Genomic DNA, 24,888 nt, shown 5'->3' on the forward strand with positions numbered 1-24,888 from the left:
ATGCAAAACAAACGCAAAGAATACAAATAATTATTCAATTACAATTAAACAAATTGCACACAATTTTGTTTTCATTTCCACTCTCAATTTGTTTATATTTCCGTTTTATGTGCGAACTTTGTTGTTTGCTTGTTGGTTTTTAAAAATAATTTAACTAAATATTAAACAATATTGTTGCAGTTTTTTTTGCTGATGTTGCTCACTTTCTCTCTCTCTTCTTCGTTCTCTCTCTCTCTCTATTCTTGCTCATCCTTGCATATATAACAGTAAACTCAGCATGCTCGTGTGTGTGTTTGTGTGTGTGTGTGTGTTATAGCTAACTTTACATTCATATGTATTCAATTATATTTAGGTTTTTTGTTTTTTGTAGTTGTTGCTTGAGGTTGTTGTAAAAAACATTCAGATCTCCAATGATTATTTAAATGAAATGTATTAATTAATTGTTATACATAGTATTTGTTTTTTTTGTTTTGTTGTTTTTTTTTTATGTTTTGTATTTTTTGCTTTTGGCAGCATGTTCCGCTTGGAAAAGAAAGAAAGTATTCAAAAAGTGTTATACAGTTTCGTTTCAAATTGAAAGTGCAACATGTTGCAGGTGCTGTAGCTGCTGCTGCTGCTGCTTGTGGAACATGCCACAACTCGTACACAGAAAGAAACACACACATTACACAAATACATATGTAACTTCAGCACAACATACAGAATTCATATACGTAATTAACATATTGGTATTGGTATTGGTATTGGTATTGTAAATACGCCCCATTAACTCCCCGTCCCTAAATCCTCCAACAGCCCCCGGCTTCCTCCTGATCATTGAGCTCAACTCAATCTTCCATTGGGGCTTCTTCTTCATCAGTTTCTTCTTTACAATTTAAATGTTTAATGTTTAAGTTTTTTGTTTTTCTTCTGAGCGTTTTGATGTTGTTGTTGTTGTGGTTAGCATGCGAGTTGCGTTGTTGTTGTTGTTGATGTTGCTATTTGATGTGGTGTGCTTGTGGCTGCGGCGGCGGCGTCTTAGACGGACAATGAAACGAAACTGTTATACTGCGTAATGTTGCGCTTCAGAATGTCAGCACAGGGACCCAAAACACGTTCAAATCTGCCAGAGAAAAAGGAATGCGATTAAGTAAAGTTGTAGTTGAAGTTTAGAGTGTGTTTCCTTACCTCGCTCTGTCCAGCTTGACGCACTTGAGCGGACCACGAGCGACAACGGTGGCTGCGCGTGGTCGATCCAACAGCAGGGCAATCTCACCAAAGTAATCGCTGGAGCCCAGACGTCCCACCTCAGCGGGTTCTTCACCCTGCTGAATAATAGGAAAATATTAAATCTTCACATTCATTTAAGATTTCTCAAGCCAAAAACTCACCTCGGAGCGCTGCTGGAGCACCACGGCACAGCCTTCGAGTATGATGTAAAAGTCATCGCCAGCGGCGCCCTGCTTCACAATTGTCTCGCCATCCTCGAAGGAGCACGTCTCCAGCGAATCGGCAACGGTGAGGCGTTCCCATTTGTCCAGACTCTCCAGTATGGAGACGCGTGACAGGAACTCCTCGTACATCTTGCGCTTGCGTATGGTCGATCCCATCAGAATGCGTCTGTAGGAGTCGCGATCGATGCCCCACAGCTTGACATCGCTCTTGGCGCGCACTGTGGCAGCTCGTGGCGTGCCATAGATGAGAGCCAGCTCACCAAAGCTGCCGCCCTCGCTGATCGTGGTCACCAGCTCAGAGTTGACAAACACCTGAAGGGACGAATATAGATATTTACATATGTATATGTGTGTATAACAGTTATCTGTGTATTGTACTCACGTCCACCTCGCCCACATCGATGACATAGAAGTTGTCGCCTTCGTCGCCCTGCTGTATGATATTCTCGCCAGCCGTGTGATTAACGGGAAACATGGCATCGAATATATCGGAGCGTTCGCTCTCATCCAAGTGAGCAAAGAGCACATTTTTGGCTATGGCCTTGGACAGCGCGTTCATTGTCTTGTAATCCTTGGGTACGACTTTCTTAACATAGTTGGCGGCATCCTCTTCGGTAACCGGTTCGGCGGAGATGCCGCCGCGCCTGCGCACCGGCGGTGCAGCTGTTTGTGGCATTGGACTGAGATCCTCGCAATCGTCTGGGCTGATCACCTGTTTGCTGGCATCCAGTTTCACTTGTTCCTGGAAGAATATGTGTAGAAAATTTAGGGTGAGTAAAACAGTATAAAACATTGCGTATAACACTATTGTATAACAGTTTGAATATTGCACACATTGCTTTTAATGAACGCAACAATATGGGGCAAAATTTTGATGAGTATAACAGTATAACACTTTCGTATAACGGTATAACAGTTTGAATTGTCAAACAAATTTATTAAATAAAACGAATTTTGTGTATTAGCAACAAGATGGGGATAAATTTTAATGGGTATAGCAGTATAACACTTGCATATAACAGTATAACAGTTTGAATATTGAATTATTATTAAATAAAACATAATTTGTTAGTTAGCAACAAGATGGGGAACGATTTAGATAAGTATAAGAGTATAACACTTTTTCCCAGAAGTAGCACAATTGTATAAATGTTAAAGTATTGAACAAATTTGCTTTAAATGAACGTAACAATATGGCCAACAAGTTTGACGAGTATAACAGTATAACACTTTTGTATAACACCATTGTATAACAGTTTAAATTTTCCATCAAATTGCTTTAAAATGAATAAAACGCATTTTCTCTCTTAGCACCATAGCCACAACTGCTACGACTGCTCCCTTTCAGCTTTATCAACGAACTGCAACGCAAGCAATCTCCAACATATTTGCACTATGTATGTACAAGAGCCAACAACACGCCCACAATGCGCATCTTTTGATGCCAAATAGACGTTTAAAACTGTAACAGGAGCTTTTCGCTAACAACCCACGCACTGGAGGCATTCACTTTGCACGCCCACCTGCTGCTGCTGTTTGCTGTTGTTGCCTCTGCTGTGTTGCTGCTGGTGTGTTGCTGCAGCAGCCGCAGTTACTCCAGGCAGCCAATGTGCGTCATTCCAGGGATGCCAACTTGCTGTACATATGTCAAAAGTCAACTCCACGCCCCCATCCCATCCACTTCGACGCCCACAACAAAAGCCGCCCAACTACAAGCCGCTTCCATTTTAGAGAAAGAGCGGGATAAAAAGCTTCTTCCCATTGTGTCAGTTGCCCGTTTTATCTATTTTTGGGAGCTCAAAGTTTATGGTGGTGGCGACAAATAGAAAACATAAAAACGTTTAAGCTCCGTCCACGCCCTTTTTCTTTTTTTTCCCGTTGTCATCCTCTTTCTCCTCCTCCTACTCAAGAGTTAAAAACAAAGCACTGCACAATGCAAATACATGATAAAATGTAATGCGCTGCTTTGACTCGACTCGACTCTGCTCTGCTCTTAATCACCTCTGACTATTTGCTGTGACGTCAATGTGGTCAGTGTGCCACAAAACTAGACCCACAATTGGATGCCCCCCACCAGCAGATTAAGTTGCATTTCAATGTCACTCAGAGCAGTGACTGCTGTTGCACTATTTGGGCATCGCATTTGTGCCCTAAGCTGTGTCTGTGGAAGAGCTATCCGAAAGTGCATTGCTGCTACTTAAACTGGCATCATGCGATTGTGTAACAATCAAAATGTTCAACTGAACGCATTTCAAGGGGGATAAAGTCAAAGTTTAATTGTCGGCCAGACAGCATAATAGCGTATATCAGCTGAAGATTTACGGTTCTTGTGAATTGCAGCTTTAAGCCTTTAATTGCTTACACGCTTTAGTATAACAAATAAATATTTATCAGTTTGACATATTACAACTCTTTTAAACCTATAAGTGGACTATACACTAGTATAACAGATCGACTGATAACGTATTGCAGGCTGTTTAATAGTGTATAACAGATAAGATACATAATTTTGGTTCTTAACAGTTTATTTTAACCTATAATTGGATTACAGAAGAGTATAACAGCTATGATTTTGGTCAATTACAGTTGAGCTCTATAATTGATTACACACATTAGCATAATAGTTTATAACAGCTAAAGATTTAACAGTCTTTGACAGCTGTTTTAAGCCTGTAAGTGGGTTACATAGTATAACAGTCAGCATAATAGTGTAGAGCAATTAAAGAATTTATGATTTTGATCAAATTTAATTCTCTTATGTCTATAATTCGTTACACACATTAGTATAACAGTCTTTATAACAGTGTATAACAGTTAAAGATATATAACTTTGGTGTATTACAGCTCTATTTAGTATATAAATGGTTTATTTAGCAGTATAACAGTCAGTTTAATAGTGTATAACAGTCAATTAATAAAGATTTTTATGTACTTCAGCTCTTGTATATACTTGTATAACAGTTCTGAAGAGCGCAATAGAAAATCTACTAAAATATTTTTACTTCTAATTAAAAATACATACAAAAAATATATTTTTTTAATGCTCCAATTCTTTTTGGACTTGATTAAATTAGTGTTCTGCTTCCAACTACACGGCAAAAGGTATGTTCAATAATTTATGTTCAATTTATGCAGATAGTTGACAAAATTGCACTTGATAAAAACCAAGTTATCACTCGCTAAATTCAACTAAATGATTAATATAACAGTTCTAAACAGTTGCGTCAACAAATTCAAGGTCTAATTATAGTCCTCATCACGTTTAAGGCTAGTTAAATGGTGATTACAAATCAAAATATGAGACCCCAGCCAACAATTAGACTTATCAGCGTCGTAAAAAGAGTTTTCTATTCCGCAACCCGCCCCCGTCCCCGTCAAAGGCAATAAACACAGTCCCAAGCAGCGCCCCGCAAAAGTCAATAAACAAGCAGCAAAGCGAGCGGCAACAAAAATTGAAAATGGGCAAAAATGCATAAACTTTTATGAGGCAAACAAAAGCGTTTTGTGGAAACGCATAAAATAGACGCAAAGCGTACAAATTGCAAAGTGTAAACAAAGCACAAAAAAGCAAAAAAAAAAAAAATAGGAAATAACAAAAGAAACGAAAGAAAAACAATTAGCAAATAAATCAAGCAACAAATTGACAGATGATCATGGAAATGGCGCTGATAAGGATTCGAGGATTGAGTCAAGAGTCAAGTCTTGGGCCAGTTGCCAGATTGTTCGAGGTGTCGCCGGCCTACGCCCACATAAATCAATCAAAGCAAAGCAAAGTAAAGCGAATCGAATCGAAGCGACGCCCGTGATGCGCATACAAAATTCCACAAAGTGTAGCAGCACATTATCAACAACAAGAACAACAACAACACAACCGTAAAAGGCTGCACCCAACGTAAACCGAAGCCCAACCACAAAAGCTGACAAGTCAAAGCCGCCTGTTGACTCTCTGCTGCCGCAATTGCAAACTTCGGAGGGAGTGGGAGTGAAAGGGAGGCAAGAGCATTGGGGCGGCAACTTAAGGGAGCCGGCGCCGCGCATGTTGTCGTCCATGCGGCGACGGCATGACCATGACCTTTTATGCAGAAGCAGAAGGCAAAGGCAGAAGCAGCAGCAGAAGCGAAGGGAGAAAAGTCAAAAGCCGCGGCAGAAGCGAAGTCAGCCGAAGAGAAGGCGGAAGAACCGAAGGCAGAAGCGAAGGGAGCAAATGCAAAGGCAGAAGTAACAGTGAAGGCAGCAAAGGCAAAGGCAAAGCAGCAACAGAAGCGAAGGGATCAAAGTCAAAGGCATAGGCAAGGCAAAGCAGAAGAAGAAGCGAAGGGAGTAAAGGCAGAAGCAGCAGGAGCAGTGAAAGCAGCAAAGTCAAATGCAGAAGCAGCAGCAGAAGCGAAGTCAGTAAAAGCAAAAGCAGAAGCGGCAGCGAAAAAAGCAAAGGCAAAGGCAGAAAAAGCAGCAGTGAAGGGAGCAGAAGCAGCGGCAGAAGCGAAGGGAGCAAAGGCAGAAAAGAAGGGAGCAACAGCGAAGTCGGCGCCCAGTCAACTAGCCAACAGCAGGCCCATGGTCATGGCCCTGACTCTCCACTCTCCCACTCTCCGCTCTGCACTTGCTCTCTGTTTGTGTTGTCATCTCTCTCACTGCGAATTTCATTTGCGCGATTTGTTTTTTTTTTTTGCTTTTTTTCTGTTCAGCATTTGGCGACGTTCCCTGCGACATATTAAACGGAAATCGATTTCGCATTGTAAATTGAGTTACTGACGTAAACTACATTTGCAACTGGGTGTAGTTGTAGGTGTGTGTGTATGGGTGTGTATGACTCTGACTGACTGGGTGTGTGTGTGTTTGTAATCTTGACAAATGTCTGACACTGAGACGCTTATCAAAAATGTAATGTCATAATGAAAACATAAACGAGCTCAGCTGATTAGATGACGCGGCATGTAGATTGACATCGAAAATGACAACGACAACGATGACAACGATGAGAACGGCAACGTTCCATATTTTATCGAAACATGCAACGCTAATACACACACTCACATATATGTATATCGATTGATGCACTTGCTGCATTCTGCTGCTGATAACAACCAAACAGCAAAAAGCAATTAAAAATGACCTCAAAAGTGCCGCCTATAAGCTCAACTGCAACTTCATTTTAGTTTAATTAAAACTTTCGCTTGTTTACTAAACATCCTAAAGCTTCTTCCCTATTATATTTTATTAGAACAGTTTTCGCCCAAAATATATTATAGAGTTAGTCATAAATATTAGCTATAATATAGCTATAATCGAAATACTGTAATTGAATATACTGAAAAATATACTGAAAACGCTTTAGTCGAGTTTGCTCAACTGTGAGATACACGCTGCCCATTTTCAACAAAATTTAAACTAATTAATTTACTGAAAAATACCAAAATACACCAAATACTATATTTGGTATATAAATATACTATTACATTAAAAATATGTCATAGAGTATAAAATATACCAGATTGTTAGCCAAAGCAACTATAACCCGAAACATTATTTCTTAAAAAATTCTACAATTTTTATTGGTTCGTAGTCAAAATTTCAGGAATCAGGAATATAGTATATAGATATGATTGTATATACCAAAAACTCCAGTTTCAAATATTTTAAAAATAGAAGAACATTTATTTTAGAAAAAAGAGCAGCAATCAATTTGACTTTTTCCAGTAAACAGATTAATAAAATACAAATTTAGAATACATAATAAAGGGTATTTACAATATACTTGAATGTTCTTAACAGTTGCAAAGTTCTTTTAGTTTGTGTACTTTAAAATCGTATTTATGGTCAGCCAGCAAAGCATTATCATTTAGTGCGCTATTTTATTGCCACTCGACTGAAAACTAATGGATGAGTTGGGTAATCTAAAAGTGTCACTTGTCTCCTAAGATTGATTATACTTTGCAATATCTAAATAAACTCAAAATATATATATATCTACAATAAGGGTAATATATTATATATACGTAATATAGTATTGAGTTAAGTTAAGAGTTACCTTAATCATAACTTTAGTCTTTATGTTACCTGAACATTTGGTTGTGATCAGTCAGGTCTTAATTGCTTTGGTAGTTAATCTTGCATATTTTGTTCTTTAAGGTATATTTTGAATGTAATGCAAAGTATTTCGATATACCAAATATGTCAATCAGTATTTATTTAGTATTTTTCAATATATCATATACCCACTACCCATTTTTGATAAAACCTAGACAGTGCGGTATTATTCTTAAAATATACCAAATATTTTATATACCCAATATCACATTCAGTATATATTCATATTTTTGCATATTTTTACCCATTTTCATTAAAACCAAAACAGTATGGTATTATTCTTAAAATACACCAACTATTTTCAAAATCACATATTTTAAAAATATCATTAATAAAATATATACCAAATATTTAAAAAATAATACCAAACGGTTTTGGTTTTATTGAAAATGAGTAACGAGTATCTTACAGTCGAGCACACTCGACTGTAGTTCTCTTACATGATTCATATTCTGTTGTATGAATATAACGCTGATTCGGCAATCTCCATAAATTTTAATCTTTTACTATATAAATGTTTAATGTATAAGAGTAAGGGTATTCGCAACTCTTATAGCTTCAAAATTGATTGAGCAAAAATCTATTAAAATAATTAGAATAATAATTATTTACAACTGTATTCCAGACTCTTAAATCTCTGGCTCAAATTTTTCTGTATTCTCCATGATCAAAGCAAACAATTTCAGCTACAATATTTTGTTGGATTCACACTCTTATAAAATTTCGAACAAGCGAGAAAAGCAATTAAAATTAAGCACGAAGACAAGACAAATTAAATTTGTAATAAAGAATTTTCCACATCAATTCACAATGCGAACTTTTAACAGCTACGAGTATTATTATTACGTTGGCGATGTGCATGACTTGAGCACACGTTCATTTCGCACAGTGTAGAGAATAAGTCAATGCCAATGTGCCATAAAAGAGCGCGTTTTATGAGGCGATAACAACAACAAGTGCGTGACTATTCATTTGTATAGAGTGTAAAGCCAAAGAGTTGTCCAGTTCATAAAGCGCTTTGTGTTGTGTAGCGTCAAGTAAATTCGCTTCTCTTTAGCTGGCGATAAGACACGCAATGAAAAAAGGTGCAGGAATGCGTGTGAATTGCATGTGGAATGCTTCTTATTCAATAACAATAATAATACGAACAAATTACAAACTAAAAAGCAAAAAAGCAAAACGAAGCTGAACTGAGATTATGCTTATAATAGACGACGAAGCTCATTGCAAACCTTTGACATATTTGCGCTTTTGCTTTCAGCTCTGATGTGTGATGACTTGGTGTGCTCTACGTGTGTGTGTGTGTCTCTTTGGTGGTGGTGTGTGTGTGTGTGCCTGTAATTGCAACAAATGCTGTTTATGGACACAACAATAAACAACAAACGCGACACGACGCGACGTGAGAAGCAAAACAACAACAACAAAACGAATGAAACAAATAAATTTCCACTTGTTTTTTTTTTTTTTCCACTAATGGATTCTTTTTTCACAGATTTTAAGACGAGAGGCACAACAAACTGCAAAACTACTCGCAGCACAAAAGAAAATGCTCACAAAAAATATTACGTATACGTAACGCACGACAACAACAACAAGAGAGAGCAATGACAAATCCAATGTCAAAGATTTATAAAAATAAATATTCAAAAACAAGAAAAATTTGAAAAATACATAAGATATTGTCAAAAAAAATGAGAATTAACATATAAATGTGTAAAAGAAATATAAATAAATGAAAAGAAAAGATTTAGAATGTAAAGGACATTGGAATAGAACAGTTTTCGGAATTTTTTTCGATCTTGCAATAAATCATAAAAATATGCAATTGAGTTGTGATGTTGCTTCTATGATGCGGGTGACTTTAGTTGCTATTAAAAGAATTTTAATTGGCGCAAAATGCGAAGGAAATTATATAAAAATATTATATATGTATATGCCACTCTCTCTCTCTGACTATATAATCATATAGTATATGAATATAGGTATATATAAAGTAGATGTATGCTCATCATAAGTATCGCATATTTATATATGTATATATACTCTTTTAATTTTCTATATTTGTTTTACGCGTGCGTCACACACACAATTTTATTATAGTTCATGTTGTTGCTGTGGATTATTAATTAATTTGATTTTTATAAATTTCGTTTCGTTTCGCTTCGTTTTATTTTTATGGTTTTTTTGTGCTTTGCTCGAACATTTTTAATTGTCTAATTAATCCAATTGCAGGAACTTTGCTACACGCTGCATATGAATATCACCAACACACACACACACACATACATATAGCTACACATATGCATGTGTGTATGTGAGTAGTTGTGTTTGAGTGTATGTGTACCCGCTTTTTAGTCCCGCTTTTCACGTTGCCCTCGTGCAACTTTTTTTTTTGTTTTTGTTGTATTTCGCTTGCGATTTATTCGTGTTATTTACAAAACGGAGGCGCGACACAAACTGAAAACTCAAATGAAAAAAAAAAAACACACAACTAAAAACTGAATTCGAATTCGCTTTCAGCGTCAACGTCAGCGTCGCTGCCGCTGTCGACGTCAACGTCAACGGCAAACGCAACCGTCAGCGTAGGCTTCATCTTTTGCACGCCTTCCAGTGTCCCTCGCTCTCCCACTATCCCACTCTCGCTCTCTCTCATCCCTCTCTCTTTCTACGTGTGTGTGTGCACCGTTAAGTACCGTGTGTGTGTGTGTGCTCCTCAGCTCGTGCGGTTTGCCGCTTGAGGTAGCCAACTAAGACCTGGACACGACAACGACGACGACGTCGACGACTTAGTGCGGGGGCGCCAACTGTTCCAAGCGAATGCACTGACACAAATGAAGGGGTTGAAAGGAAAGTAAGAACTACACATATACAACACTTATGACAAAAAGTAGAAGACATCTAATTTAGTTTTGTTTCGATCCTCGTAGAAGAATGCGTTAAAGTTTGAAGTAATGTATAAAAAAATAGAAAAAGAAAAGAAAGAAATAGTTTGAAATCAAGTAGCAGAAAAAGGAATGAAAAAAAGGATAAAGAAGAGAGAAAGAGTTTGAAACTAAGAGTGGAAAATAATAGCAGAAAAAAGAAAGAAATAGTTTGAGCTAAAGAGTTTAGTATAATAGAAGAAAAAAGAAAGAAATAGTTGGAAATAAAGTATGGAGAATAATAGATGAAAAAATAATGAAGATAAAGAATAAAGAAGAGATAATAGTTTTAAATGAAGAGTGGAAAATAATAACAGAAAAAAGAAAGAAATAGTTTGAAATAAAGAGTTTAGTATAATAGAAGAAAAAAAAATAAAAAGAAAGAAATAGTTGGAAATAAAGTGTGGAGGATAATTGATAAGAAAATAATGAAGATAAAGAATAAAAAAGAGATAATAGTTTTAAATAAAGAGTGGAAAATAATAGCAGAGAAAATATAAATAGATGAAAAAAGAAAGAAATAGTTGGAAATAAAATGTGAAGATGAAAAAATAATGAAGATAAAGAATAAAGAGATAATAGTTTTAAATAAAGAGTGGAAAATAATAACAGAAAAAAAGAAAAAGAATAATGAAATAGTTTGAAATAAAGTGTGGAAAATAATAGCAGAAAGAAGAAACAAAAAAAATAAAGAAGAATAAAATGCACAAAATGTGATATTTTTCATCTCTGTTCACATTTTCCTTTTTCAAGTAACGGTAAAAAATCTCATACGCTTTTTTTGAGCTATGCTTACAATTTTTACTGATCTCTAATATAAAAAACTAGCAAATAAATGGAAAGTTAAAACCCGAAAACATATTCCTGCTTCAGTACTTTCTTTAAGAGTGAAATTCAAATATTTTATTTATTAAGTGAAGAAACTGTACAACATAACAAGGAATAGTGAATGATAATTAAACCAAACGTCAATAAAAAGTATTATATATTATATATGTATACATTTTTTATTATTATATTTGCTATTACAATGATTTGAAATCATCCCTAGTTCTAATTGTTAACCATTTAAGATCAACGTACTTAAACCGACGATCAAAGAAGACTGTCACTAAAAAAGAATTTGCTTATGCCCAAGGTCGCAGACGGCGTCGTTAATCATTTGCAGTGTATAACAATAATAGGTTGACAACAATTTAAAGCACGAATCAAAGCAATTGAATTAATTGTCATCATTTGCGTAGCGTAGCAACATGAAATTTTCGCACAGTGTAGCCATTGAAAATTGCCCAGCAAAATCTAAAAACAACACAAATACAGAAATACACATGCTCAACAACTAAAATGAGCGAAACATTAATAAAGGCAACACTAACAACGTGAAATGATGGCCACAAAGTGTAGCCAAGAAATTGCTTGCCCCACGGGGGGGAAAGAGAGAGGCAGAGAGAGAGAGAGAGAGAGAGAATGGTAGGCATAGTTTTGGCTTTGGCTTTGGCCACTTGTCAGTTGGCGATGTTCGCAAATGGCAAAAAGGTAAAACAAATCAATTTCTGAGGTAGAAACCGAGTGTGTTCGTGTAGGGTTAGGCCTAGGGGCAAGGGGCACGGGACGAGGGGCAAGAATGGTGGGCGATTTATTTGCCTAAGCTCAACCTACACAGCAAGAACAACAAAGCCAGCAATCATAATGTTGCGACTGTGCGGAATTTATAATTTCGTGTGGCCATAAAAAAGTTTTGTTTGCTTAACTTTTACACACACACAGACACGAAATGTGTCTATAGCTATTATAATAATAATTATGATACCCATTTTGTGATTTCTTCGTGCACCACGTGACGTATGCGCAATGTAAAAATATATTATATAAAAGCGAGAATAAGACTCTAACAACATGCTTTGCTTATGAGTGCCCATAAAAAGAGAAAGACAGCGAGAGACAGAGAGACAGAGAGAGAGAGGGAGAGCAAAGACACTAAGAATAAGAGTGGAAAATGAGAATGTGTAACGAGGTGCCTCAGGCGGGACAGAGACAAGGGACAAGAGACAGGGACAAGAGACTAGGAACCCAGTTCGACTTAGAGACCTTGTCCACGTTGAGAGGCAATTGTCAGGTGAGGCTGAAGTGCTTAGACGGGTCATGACTAACAGCGAACAGCGAATTGCACAAATAAAGGGGGAAATACAGAATTTAAAGAGTGAGAGGAAAAGAGAAATAACGTAAGGCATAATAGATATAACGAAATGTAAATAATAGATAATAATAATAACGAAATGGAAAATAATATAAATTACAGAAAAGTTGGAATATGTAAAAATAAAAGCACTAGAGTGACAAAGAGTTAAGAGACATAATAACACTAAAAGATTATATATATAACAACAACAAATCAAAAGACTTTCTCAACAAAAGAATCTATAATGATACAATAAACATCATCTTTGTATATATTCAGCACTTTGAAGGCAATAAATTAGAAAAGTAAAGTAAACAGAATCTAAATTTCAATTAGAAAACTAAATTAAACAAAATCTATTAGTCTCACTAAACAAAATTATTGTTACTAGAAGTATGTAAAAAGCTACAATAAACTTAAAAACTTCATAACAAAAGAATCTACAACAAATGCGATCTCTATACTCAGCTTATCTAAAAAGAAATCATCTGACAAGCACGAATAAATATAATCTATCTATATATAATTTTCTTATTCCATAAGAAACCACAAAGTAAGAAAAATATTATCTATTATTGCAACTTTAGAAAAACAGAAACCAGAGAAACTAAAAGAAACAGAATCAAAGTTTCATAACAAAAGAACTAGAAACAACAGTTTGAGAAAAAAGAAATATCACAAGGAATAAATAGAATCTATCTATAAGCGACTAATCTTAATCTGTATTTTCAGCTTAAGAAAACAGAATAATTAAAGAAACAGAATCAGAGTTAAAAACAAAATACATCCTAAAAAAAGAATCTATAAATCTGGAATAAACAGAATCTAAGAAGAATTTTTAAAGATTGATTAAATTTAATCTAAACTTTCAATTGAAAAGAAACATAATAATGTAGAAAGCAAAAAAGACAATTTTAAATACTTCTCAATGGCTAGCTAGCAAAAGCAGAATCTGTAGATTCAGTTAAAGAGAAAGAGAATTATATAGAACGAAAGAATAAACAGAATCTTTCACTTTCAGCTTAAGAGAAACATCTAAAAAAGACAAATGCAATTATTAGTCTCGACTGCAAGTCATTGCAAATATTTAACATGCCACTCTTTTTAAAGTCCTCTTAAAAAGGCGCATGCTAAGGACTCAATTAAACTGGGTCACAAGCCCCAAAAGTTTTGCAGGGCGTTGAGTTTCAATATTGAGCCACCGAAGCAGTTCGTTGAACGTGGACACAGTGCGAAGTGTGGGGGAATGCGTAGCTTATTGAGGGGGGAGAGGGAGGAATGGGAGGAAAGGTGAAAGGCAGAAGGTAGCTGGGTTGACCTAACCCAACTTTCTACAAAGTGTGGAAAAGCTTTTGGTCTACCTTTTCCACTACGTGTGTGTGTGTGTGTGTACGTGTGTGTGTGTGTGTGTGTGTGCGGCTCTGTGACAAGTTGAGTGTGTGTGAATGCGTTTTATAATCGAATTAATTAAAAATTTTGCACACTGCCAGTGGCAGCAACACTTTGTCGTGCCCCAAACGAAACGTGAGTTCAGCTGTCCCTTTAAAGCCGCTCAATACACGGCGAGAAAACAGGCTAGTCATCAATAAAATATAATAATAAACAATATAATATATACATAGTAATAAATAAAGAGATATGTTATACGAGTATTTTCCTTACTGACTACACAGATTAAATTTCCGTTGGAGTTTTGAAATGTTTACTAAACTTGTTTATCTCTAGGATTATAAGAGAACTATTAAGTTTTGTGAGAATATTCCTTTTGGAAGTGTAACAAATAAAATTAACTTTGTAGTCCCATAAGTCGCAAACCAAAAATAAATATTACCTAATTCTAAAAGTTATTTAGAAACCAAGAATTAAGTTTGCGTATAATGAAAAAGTCCTACAACATTAATTCAAATTTGCCAAGTCGATACAGAAATTGTTTTCACAATTTGATATGTTAATAAATATAAGAAAAGAAGAAATAGTTGTAATATTAATTGAAATGTAGGGAAATGTAGAAAACATAGTAACATCATTATTATTCTTCCTCTCTCTCTAGATAAAAATATGTTTCTTGTGGTAGCAAATTCCCAAAAATATGTACATACGAGCATTAAAGAAATGCTGTCTATAAATTTAATTACAAAATCTTTCTGCAAGATTTCTGAGAATTTGCTAAGAAGATAAGAAAAATTCTTTAAGAGTATGCTATGTTTAATATATGATAAATGAAAAAATAACTATAACTAATCAAAGACGGTCTTTTAAATCTAGGAATTACAACTTTAGTTTGCATAATTAAAACGTTCGCAAGATTTCTGAGAATTTCCTAAGTAGATAAGAAAAATCCTTTGGGATTTTGCTAGTTCCAATATACGATAATGTAGATAATAACTAACTGCAGAGCACAATTTCATTCTAGATATAAAGTTGTATGCAAAGTAATAAAGAAGTTTCTTCTTCAAATGTTGGTAATATTTAAACTAATTTAAATTTAAAATTTTGGGCTGGTCACACTTTTTCTAGGATTCTCATTAAATATGCGTAGCTCATTGTTTTTTGTCACTGTGATAAGTACTTGATCAAGTAAAAATTAACTAATTGTAATTTAAATCTAGGTACCACAAATACACTTAGCATAATAATAAAAACTTTATATAAATTTCGGTCTAATCTAAACTGATTTAAATAATATTGGGCTGGTCACATTTTTTTAGAATACTCCCTAAATGTGCATAGCTCTTTGTTTCGTTATCACTGTGATAAATACATGATCAAGTAAAAATTAACTAATTGTAGTTTAAATCTAGGCACCACAATAATACACTTTTTGCGAATTTCGGTCAAATTTAAACTGATTTAAACAATATTGGACTGGTCACACTTTCTTAAGAATACTCTCTAAATATACGTAGCTCATTGTTTTTTGTCACTGTGATAAATAAATGATCTAGTAAAATTTAACTAATTGTCATTTAAATCTAAGTACCACAAATACAGTAAGCATAATAATAAAAACTTTATATAAATTTCGGTCAAATTTAAACTGATTTATCTAATATTGGGCTGGTCACACTTTTTTAGGAAACTCCCTAAATATGCGTAGGCCTTTTTTTGTCACTGTGCACCCGCATGCTGCAGTCAGCCACACCTCTGACACTGTTCTCCACCCGTTTGCTGCTTTGATGGGGCGCTGCCCCATTGCTTTGTTAAGCGAAATTTCCAATTCAGTGAACTTTTTGTTGCCAGCTGCCTGCTGCTCCACTTCGCTTCGCCCCTCCCTAATTTTTAGTGGGCCATGTGGGCGGTTGACACGCCTACTGCACGCCTCAACCAACCCTTTCCTCACTCACTCTTTCAGTATCTCAGCCTCTGTGTGTGTGTGTGTGTGGCAGCTAAACAAAAGCTTTTGTTGTTGCTGTTGCTCCTTATAATGTGGCTGCATGAAAAATTATTCGGGCCAAACGTGCCACAACAGAAGAAGAAGAAGAAGAAGCAGAGGAAGAGTTGTCGATGCTTGAATTGCGCTGTCAACTGGTCAGTTGATCATCAGTCCTATCAAATCCTTGCAGTTGTCCAAACTGTTTCCTCATTTCTCTCCCACTCTACGATTTTCCGCTCTTCTTCTTCTTCGTTCCTTTTCTGCTGCTTTGACGTCATGCTTGCCAGTTATTTATATCGCACTAAATGTGCCTGCCAAGTTATTAAGGTATCTCAGTAGTCTATAATTGAATTAGCCGCACGCAGTTTACTTGTCCTCTCGCATATTACGTATACGCCAAGTTGGCCATTGTATCGCAGTTTCAGCTGTTGCGTCTCTCATGGGCCTCAAGACTCTCTCTCTCTCTCTCTTTCGCTCTTTTGCAACCATATTCATTGGCTAAATAATTCATGAACTACAATCCATCCCGGCGTCCACTCATCACCTTTCCCCTCTCTCCGTCTCCCTCTCTCTTTCGGTAACTTCCTTTCCATTTCCTTGCCATGTTGTGAACGTCGCTTATAAGCCGCTTAATGGATGGGCAAACAAAAGGTCGCCACATCCGCTCGATATACACGAATATTCCTGCAGATTGCCCCCCAATAACCTTCAGCTTCAACTTTTGTGTGTTATTTACATAAAAGTTTTACATTGATTTTGTTTCTCGATAACAACAAAAACAACAACAACGACAAAACCTGGCCAACATTTTTGGCAACATTAAATGAAAAACGTTTATTTATGCAGGCGGAAAAAGACAATAGAAGTAAAATGCCAGCGTTATACAGAAGAAGGAAAGCGCTAAAGATAAAAAGAGAGAGAAAGAGACAGACAGAGAGAGAAAGAGAGAGAGACACTCACACATAACGCATTTTTAAGCAGGCAGCCTACGAAATTAGAGAGCAAACTGCGAATCCCAAATGTACAGTGGAAAGCAGTTGAATAAATTACCCCACCAAATTACAATACCCAAGTGGCAGCGACTCAAGCAGCTCAACTTGTGCCACTAAGCCATATCCTTAATATAGAATGATATATGGAAACAGAAAAGAACTGAAATTCGAACTTCCCTCGAAGCTCGAACTCAGCAGAAAGTTGCGAGAAAAACAACTAAAATTTCTAATTTGCGAGATTGTCAGTTAAATGAATTAATTTTTATTTATATGTACCAATTTGATGTAGTAAACTAATATTTTGTGCACTTAACTTCTTTATAGATTGTCTATTGAAAATAACTAATATCAAAAACCGCACAAAAAAGTTCTAGAAACAAAAAAAATATCAGTTTATCTAAGAAAACAATAAAATATAATAAATTTTAAACTTAGTTTAACACTTAAACAATATAATATTTGAAACATTTTGTATAATTTACATATATGAACTTCAACAAACTTGTTAAAGTTTTTAAAGGCGGGGTTAACAAAACTTTCTAATATCACAGATTTAAAAAAATAAAACTTACTATTTTAGGAAGCAGTACAAAAAACATTAGATTAATATTAATGTACCCATATCAAGCTAAACACTTTCCACAATTAGCAAAATTGCTTAAGATGAGGCAGGGATTACAAAATTCTCAATTGTTGTATTTAATTTCCTAATATCATATATTTAAAAAACTTTAAAACTTATTATTTTAGGAACGTGATGAAGAAAGATTACATAGTAATAATAATGTACCCATATCTGGCTTTGAGCTTACCATGATTAGCAAAATTTGCTTAAGATTAACGATATCAAGAAAAAACAGAACAAATATTGTGCTAAACATTTTGTAGTAACTTTTGGTAACTTTTTTTCGATGCCATTTGCGGTTGTAAAAAAAATAATGTAATAAGTATTCTTTTGAAATATGCAAAAATAAATAAAATAAATTTAAAAATTTGAAAACTATTCACAATATTATTTTTTAAGAATTAGTTATCTATTTGTCTGTAGGAATGAGAGATAAGAATTCTTCACATTTTGAAAAAAAAAAACAAATCTTAATGGTCATCAAACTTATAAAAAGAGTTTTAGCTTGACGAAACTATATATTTTGATATAATGATGTACATAGTAATAATTCTTACAGAATATAAACCTGTGATTTAAATAAAAAATCTATTCACAATAAGGAAAATATCCTTATCCCTTAACAAAAAGTATAAAAAATGAAAGAATTCTTCACTTAATAAATACGTTTAAAAGCAGGACAAATTAAAGGTCACCAAAATCTTAACAACTCTTTTAGTTTAATGAAACTTTATGATTTCGCATATACACATACAAATATTATACGTGTTTTAAATAAAAACCTATTCACAATAAGGAAAATATCCTTATCCCTTAACAAGTAATATTAGGTGCAAGAATTCTTCACTTAATAAATACTTTTGAAAAACAGGACAACTTAAAGGTCACCAAACTCGAAATGAAAATGTTTGCAAAAGGAGACCACATAAAATACCGTAAGTAAAGGCTCTTTTTGAAACTCTACTGTACTCCAATGTTCCCTATCACTGTTTCTCCCTCTCTCCATTCGCAATCTTGTTCCCCTTCTCGCTCTCACACACACATTCACTCAGATAGATTTGCACTTGTAATACACACCATAATTTCTTTGCTGGGGGAAGTTCTCAGGCCTCAGGTTCGTAGCAGGTAAATGTGGCGAAAAAAAAGTAAAACCACAACACTCTGATGACAATACGATTTGGCCAACTAGTTATTGACCACACTAATCAGAGGCCGGCGTAAATAAACAAGATGTTGACAGCTGTCGTTGTTCGTGTTAGTGTTGTTGTTGTTTCGTTCACAAGTTTTACTGCTGCCTTCTCACTCACTCTCACTTTTGCGACACTATTTGTTTACTGTAATTGTAAGCGTAACGGACACCAACAACAACTACAACAAACTGCGGGCATTAAATGTTCGATTTGACGATGAAGAGAATGATGACAATTGCCAAGCGTGCCATAAACGCAATCAATCAGCGACGTTAAACGAACGAAACGGAACGGAAAGCAAGAAAGGACGGTATCATCAGCACAGCACAGCACGGCACGCACAGTGGAACAAACGAATGTGTTTTATTTGCGATTTGTTTTTGGGGAAACGAAGAAAGACAACACACGCAGTTAGCAGCAGCGACGATGGCAAACTGACTAACGGTAAACAGCAGCGACGACAACGACGCCAACGATGGCGACAACGACGACATGATGACCTTCACCAACACGCACAGCCCAAGGAAAGTGTCCAAAAAAAGAAAACTTTTCGCACACACACACACACACACACAAAAGTAAAAACAACAACAATAACAAGCAGCGACTGCGACGCCAACAACATCAGAAGTAGCAGTAACAGTGGCATTAGCAGCAGAGTAAAGTAGCAGTAGCGACGACGTCGACTGAAGTAGCAAAGCATAGCATCAGGGGGAAGCAACAACAACAACCGGACAACAACAACAAGCAGAAGAAAGAGCGCCTGGCAAAAAGCTTTGGTCGTGGGTCGTGTGCCATGCAAAAACTCGCGCTTTGATTTCGGTTTTCTGCTACGTTGCGTGCCGAATGCCGAGAGTTGAGTTTTCAAGTGCAAATTTGCCATAAACTTGCAAAAAGCTGCCTTCGCCTGTATGTGTGGATGAGTGTAGTACGAGCTTCATATATGTATGTGTACGTGTGGGCTGTAAACACTCACACACGTACACACTCAAGCAATGGCCGTTTTGCGCTTTTAGCAAGAGAGAGACAAAGAGATAGAGAGTTTAAGAACGAGCGCCAAATGTAAACACAAGAAAAGTACGGTCAGTGTGGCCACATTAGCAATGTTGAGATTTATGTTAAGCATTAACATAGCGCTGTTAAGTTGTCATATGCTAACGTAAGTTTACATTATATGTGTGACCCACTAATATAAATTATCAGTTAACAACAAATTTATTTAATAACTAAAGTTAAACGCAACGTTTAGTTGATAAGAGCATTCCACTTGCGGTTAGAGAGAGTCTAGTTTCAAGTTTTGCTTTACAGTACACAAATCAAAGCTTTCGCTAAAGAGAACATAACAGAGAGAGAGAGATAGAAAGGGGGAGAGAGCGAGCGGAAGCTCTGGCATGTAAAAGCTTTTAGGTTGACCATAAATCAGGCCACCTTCGCCTTCAAATATTGTTGTTTGTTGTAATTCGCTGCTGCAGTTGGAATTGTTTGTGGGCGCGCAACACGATCGCAACACAAATACAAATAAGGTGGCTACTTACAATGTCCTCCTCTGGTATGGTGGTGCATGAGGTGCGCACGTGTCGCACTCGATGCATGGCATCCAAACTGAGCCGATGCTCGTGGTCATCCCGCAGCATGGCATCAAAGACAGCGACGCCGCCATCGATGCTGCTCTCCCGTAATATTCGACCGCCGCGTCCACTGAACGAACCGCTGCCATGATGCTGCTGATGCTGATGATGATGGCTGGAGGTTGTATAGCTGACGCCCACCTCGGAGAACGAACGTATTCGCATCGCGCCATTTTCGTCTGTGGTGAGTGCAACCGATTTGAAGCGATCGATAACAGCATCCTGAATGCTATTCACGCTCAGCTGATTGCCCATGGCGGGCGCACACACACAACTAACTAACTAATTGTCCAAGCACAACAACAACACTTGACAAACACAAAACAAAAGCGAGTGGAAGAGAGAGAGAGAGACGCAACAGCTTCGCTTGCGGGAGGAGCCGCTTTGTTGTGACGCTTCTGCACGGCGACAGGATGTTTATCAAACTGAAATCGACTCGGGCATTCAACAGGCAAAGCAGCAACAGCAACAGCAGCAGCAGCCGCAGCAGAAGGCGAAGCCAACGAACGCAGAAGGGGTGAGCAAGAGAGACAACTACACATGGCGGGAAAGGAGAGCGCAAGTGTCTGTGTCTGTGAGGGGGATGGCGCAAGAGCGAGACAGTCACGGACAGAGAGACAGAGAGAGAGAGAGAGAGAGAGAGTGCGCGTCCACAGGTTGCAAAGTGCAGCACGGCAGAACTTTGCTTGCAGCACCCAGGCAGCCATTTCCAGGAAACATTGCAAGCTTTTCACAAGCTTACAACGGCCCGCAAGCTGCAACACCCAGTTGCAATACCCAACACACACACACACTCACACACACAGACACATATAAATAACATTACAAACACATGTAGCGCATGTGTCTGCGTTAATATTTTGGAACCATTCCGATTCAGCATCACACGCTCCTCGTGCGACTCGCTTCTAAATCCATCATCCCATCCTCACACATCCTCAGCGTGGTCACTTTTTTGTGTCCCCAAAAATAACCCAATATGGTTTATTGATTTCAACGCAGTCGCGTCGCCTTCACAGGGTTGGACAATGAACCTGTAAAAAATTGCTGAACGGTGGAACATGTTTAGAAAGCGACAGATGAAAATCTATTGAAGACAATCTATCCGAATTATGAATGGAATATATTACATTGGTATATAAACCATAGAGAAGAAAATCTATTAGAGACAATCTATACGAATTATGAATGGAATATATTATATTGGTATATAAACCATAGAGAAGAAAATCTATTAGAGACAATCTATCCAAATTATGAATGGAATACATTATATTGGTATATAAACCATAGAGAAGAAAATCTATTAGAACAAATCTATCTGAATTAAGAATGGAATATAATAAATGATATCTTAACCATAGAGAAGAAAATCTATTAGAACAAATTATCAGAGTTGAGAATGGAATATATTATAATGATATCTAAACCATAGAAAAGAACATTTATTAGAACAAATCTATCTAAATTAAGCATGGAATACATTAGATTGGTATATAAACCATATCTTAAATAAAATAAAAATGGAGAATTCAACTGATGAAAATAACAGCACAGTTTATATCGCGAAAGATCAATATCAAATTTTAAAAACAACGTTGGGTTACTATAGTTAGTACAGTATAGCAATTGTTACAACTCCTTCCATAAATATATGTAGTCTTCGGTAAATCGATATCTTCCGACATATTTGAATACAAAATTCAGATTTTAAGGTCCTTCACCCCTACGCACAGGGAAGATATAACAGATAAGTCCTCTAGTTAGTTACTTTCCCAGTTAAGATCCTCAGTCAAGATCTTAATCAGTCAAGATCCTAACCAGTCAAGATCCTAGTCAATCAATCCCTAATCAATCGATATTCAGAAAATGCTTCGCAACCGTGTTCACAATATATTTTCCGAATACATCAGTGTAAGAAACAAAACATTAATCTATCTTCAGCAGCAGTTACGGAGGTTAAGAACGATGTCTTCGAGAGGCAGGTGATCTAGACCTTTCAGGATTTCTTCGTTTTCTTCTTCTCGATCTCGATCGCGACCTTGCATGCCTCCGTCGACTTCTTGCACTTGCATCTTCTTCACCACGCTGATCTTTCTCCATGTCGAAAGCCAAACGAGCACCCAAATATTTCCCCTCACTGAATAAGTCTTTCTCATCGCTCTCAAGTCGCTTCCACATATTGGAAGCCTCCTTTAGCAAATCACTTGGCGACTTGTCGATTCTATTACCCAACCACATTTCACGCAAGAAATTAAAGTGCCTACTCTTGGTTAGCATTACAGGCCAGTGTCCGTCTTCCATGTTTGGTAAAATCGAAAAAAATAAATCTAGCAATTAAAGACTTGAAATAAACCCGCAATTTTTTCTCAGAATTATTGTTAATCTTTTCTGTAAAGCTGATATATGTAGAATAAAAATGGGAGGGAGTAACTCAATACTATTTGAATTTTCGAGGATTACTAGATGCAAGAAAATATTCCTAAAAACCATCGAACAAAAATAATAAACAACGAATGGTAAGTAGGAGAAATTTCGCTGGTCTAAACACTATTAAATTGCTTCAAGAACTTCCTTATTTATTACCCAATCATAACTTAAGCAATTAAATTCAGCAACTACCAATATAAAAGGTAAAGGTGGTGAACTAATACGTGATAAACTTCTAAAATCAAACTAGATCAGTATTGTTAAAAGAAATTATGGCTATATTTGTTAAAGTCTTTGATATAAACGCAACAATGGGTAACTATAGCAAGTAAATATATTTAATCTTCGGTAAATCGTTATATTTGAAGAAATCAGATTCTAACGACCATCACCAGTGCTCATTGGGAAGAAAGAGATAAGTCCTCTAGTTAGTTACTTTCCCCGTAAAGATCCTCAAGATCCTAATCAATTGATAGTCAGAAAATGCTGCGTAACCGTGTTTATTATAGAGTTTCCGAATATATCAGTGTAAGAAACAAAACATAAATCTATTTATAGGTGCAGTTACCGAGGTTGCCAAGAATTGACAAATCACGAGTATTCACGTATATAATTGAGGTTTTGTTTTGGTTGTTACAAACAATTCTTGTTGGCAAAAAGTTATAAGAAGGCAACAATAAACGTATCCCACAAAAATATATATTCTACGTTCTTTATATGGATCGGAGCTATCACCCTCTGCTTATTACATATTAACTCCAGGAATAAGTTATAATTAATAGACCCTTTTCCAGTCTCATTACAGAGAAAGGTTCAATTATCAGTTGGTAAGTTATATATGTAGTTATAAAGGAATCAATGGGATAAATCTCTAGGCCCTAATGGATTATTGCTGATCCGGAATACATGGAGGCGCTGATCGACGCTTAATCCTACTAATTCATACCTTCCATCGTTTACATAGATTGGCATGCTTATCAAAGTAAGGAAACAATGGGTTAATAACGGGGGCTAAACTTACCCTTTCGAGTTTCTGAAAATAGTTGCGCAGGAATTGCACCGGATTCTCGGGGCGACAGACGCACAGCTGGACGATGCAGTCTTTGAGTACTCGCTGGATGCCATGCGTTTGTATGTAGTGTTCGCACTCCCGCAAGCTCTGCTCCTCCAAAGTCTTGGCCATCATGTACGACATGTGTACGACGCGTCTCGGCTGCGTATGTATGCGTGAATGTGTGTGCGAGTGTTAATGGGTGTGTGTGCGTGAATGTGGCTGTTTGAGTTGAAGGCTGCGTCGATGTCTCGAAGTCGGCGTTGGAGCAGCAGCAGATTGCGTATGTGAAGAAGACGACGTTGTTGCAGGTTTTTCTTTCTTTACGCTACGCAATAAACACAACGTTATTATTATATACGGAGCGAAGTGTGCGTGAGTTTGTTTATGTGTGTTGACTGTGGTGTGTTGACCGTGGTAAGCTGCGCTGCCCGAATTGCAACAACTCTATACCCTACAGGAAAATCAAGTAAAATAACTTATTGAACACAGGGCGTCAAGTGCACCGCGAGCACCACTTGTGTATGTACATATGTATGCATGTATGTATGTATATGGGATGTATAGCTTTTTCTTTTCGTTTGCAGCTGCTTTTTCTTTTGCTTTTGCTTTTGCGTTTTGCTGTTGCTTTTGATTTTTTTACTGTTGGCTTTTTGGCACTGTTTTCACTTTTGCGATCCACTTGCGTTTATCAGTGCTGCGCTCAATGCTGCCGTTTATTATTGATTGCCTGACCGTTTCCTGTAGCATTCAGAACACTTTCAATTACTTTGTATAGTTGCGAAATACTGTTTTTTCATAGAAAACTTAACTAAATTTTTCACGCACGTAAACTTTGCAGTTGTTGTTTTTGTTGTTTTTTGCTTAGTAGTGCCACAGTGTGACCGCATGCCAGTACAACACAAAATATACCAAAGATGAGTGTAAATCTATCGATAAGCGATAACATGCTGATGAGCAACACTGCGATTGCGATATC

General features: G+C 36.5%; 1 protein-coding gene across 6 annotated transcripts; it reads right to left on the reverse strand.

Moving 5' to 3' along the window:
- Positions 1-455: 455 nt before the first annotated feature.
- LOC117572303 (cAMP-dependent protein kinase type I regulatory subunit) lies at positions 456-24,782 on the reverse strand. Of its 6 annotated transcripts, none has more exons than XM_034255020.2 (5): positions 23,880-24,782; positions 1,816-2,175; positions 1,371-1,745; positions 1,168-1,304; positions 456-1,102 (listed from the first exon to the last, which is right to left on the reverse strand). In XM_034255020.2, the coding sequence occupies exons 1-5, from the start codon at positions 24,051-24,053 to the stop codon at positions 1,018-1,020; spliced, it is 1,131 nt and encodes a 376-aa protein (XP_034110911.1). In that variant the 5' UTR covers positions 24,054-24,782; the 3' UTR covers positions 456-1,017. The 6 variants fall into 6 exon arrangements, with proteins under 6 accessions (XP_034110911.1, XP_034110910.1, XP_034110909.1 ...); XM_034255019.2 differs by having other exon boundaries at positions 1,168-1,307; positions 23,880-24,781; XM_034255018.2 differs by lacking the exon at positions 23,880-24,782 and adding an exon at positions 20,336-20,698.
- Between the last annotated feature and the right edge of the window lie 106 nt (positions 24,783-24,888).

Source organism: Drosophila albomicans, chromosome 3, assembly GCF_009650485.2.
Source record: "Drosophila albomicans strain 15112-1751.03 chromosome 3, ASM965048v2, whole genome shotgun sequence".
Lineage (NCBI taxonomy): Eukaryota > Metazoa > Arthropoda > Insecta > Diptera > Drosophilidae > Drosophila > Drosophila albomicans.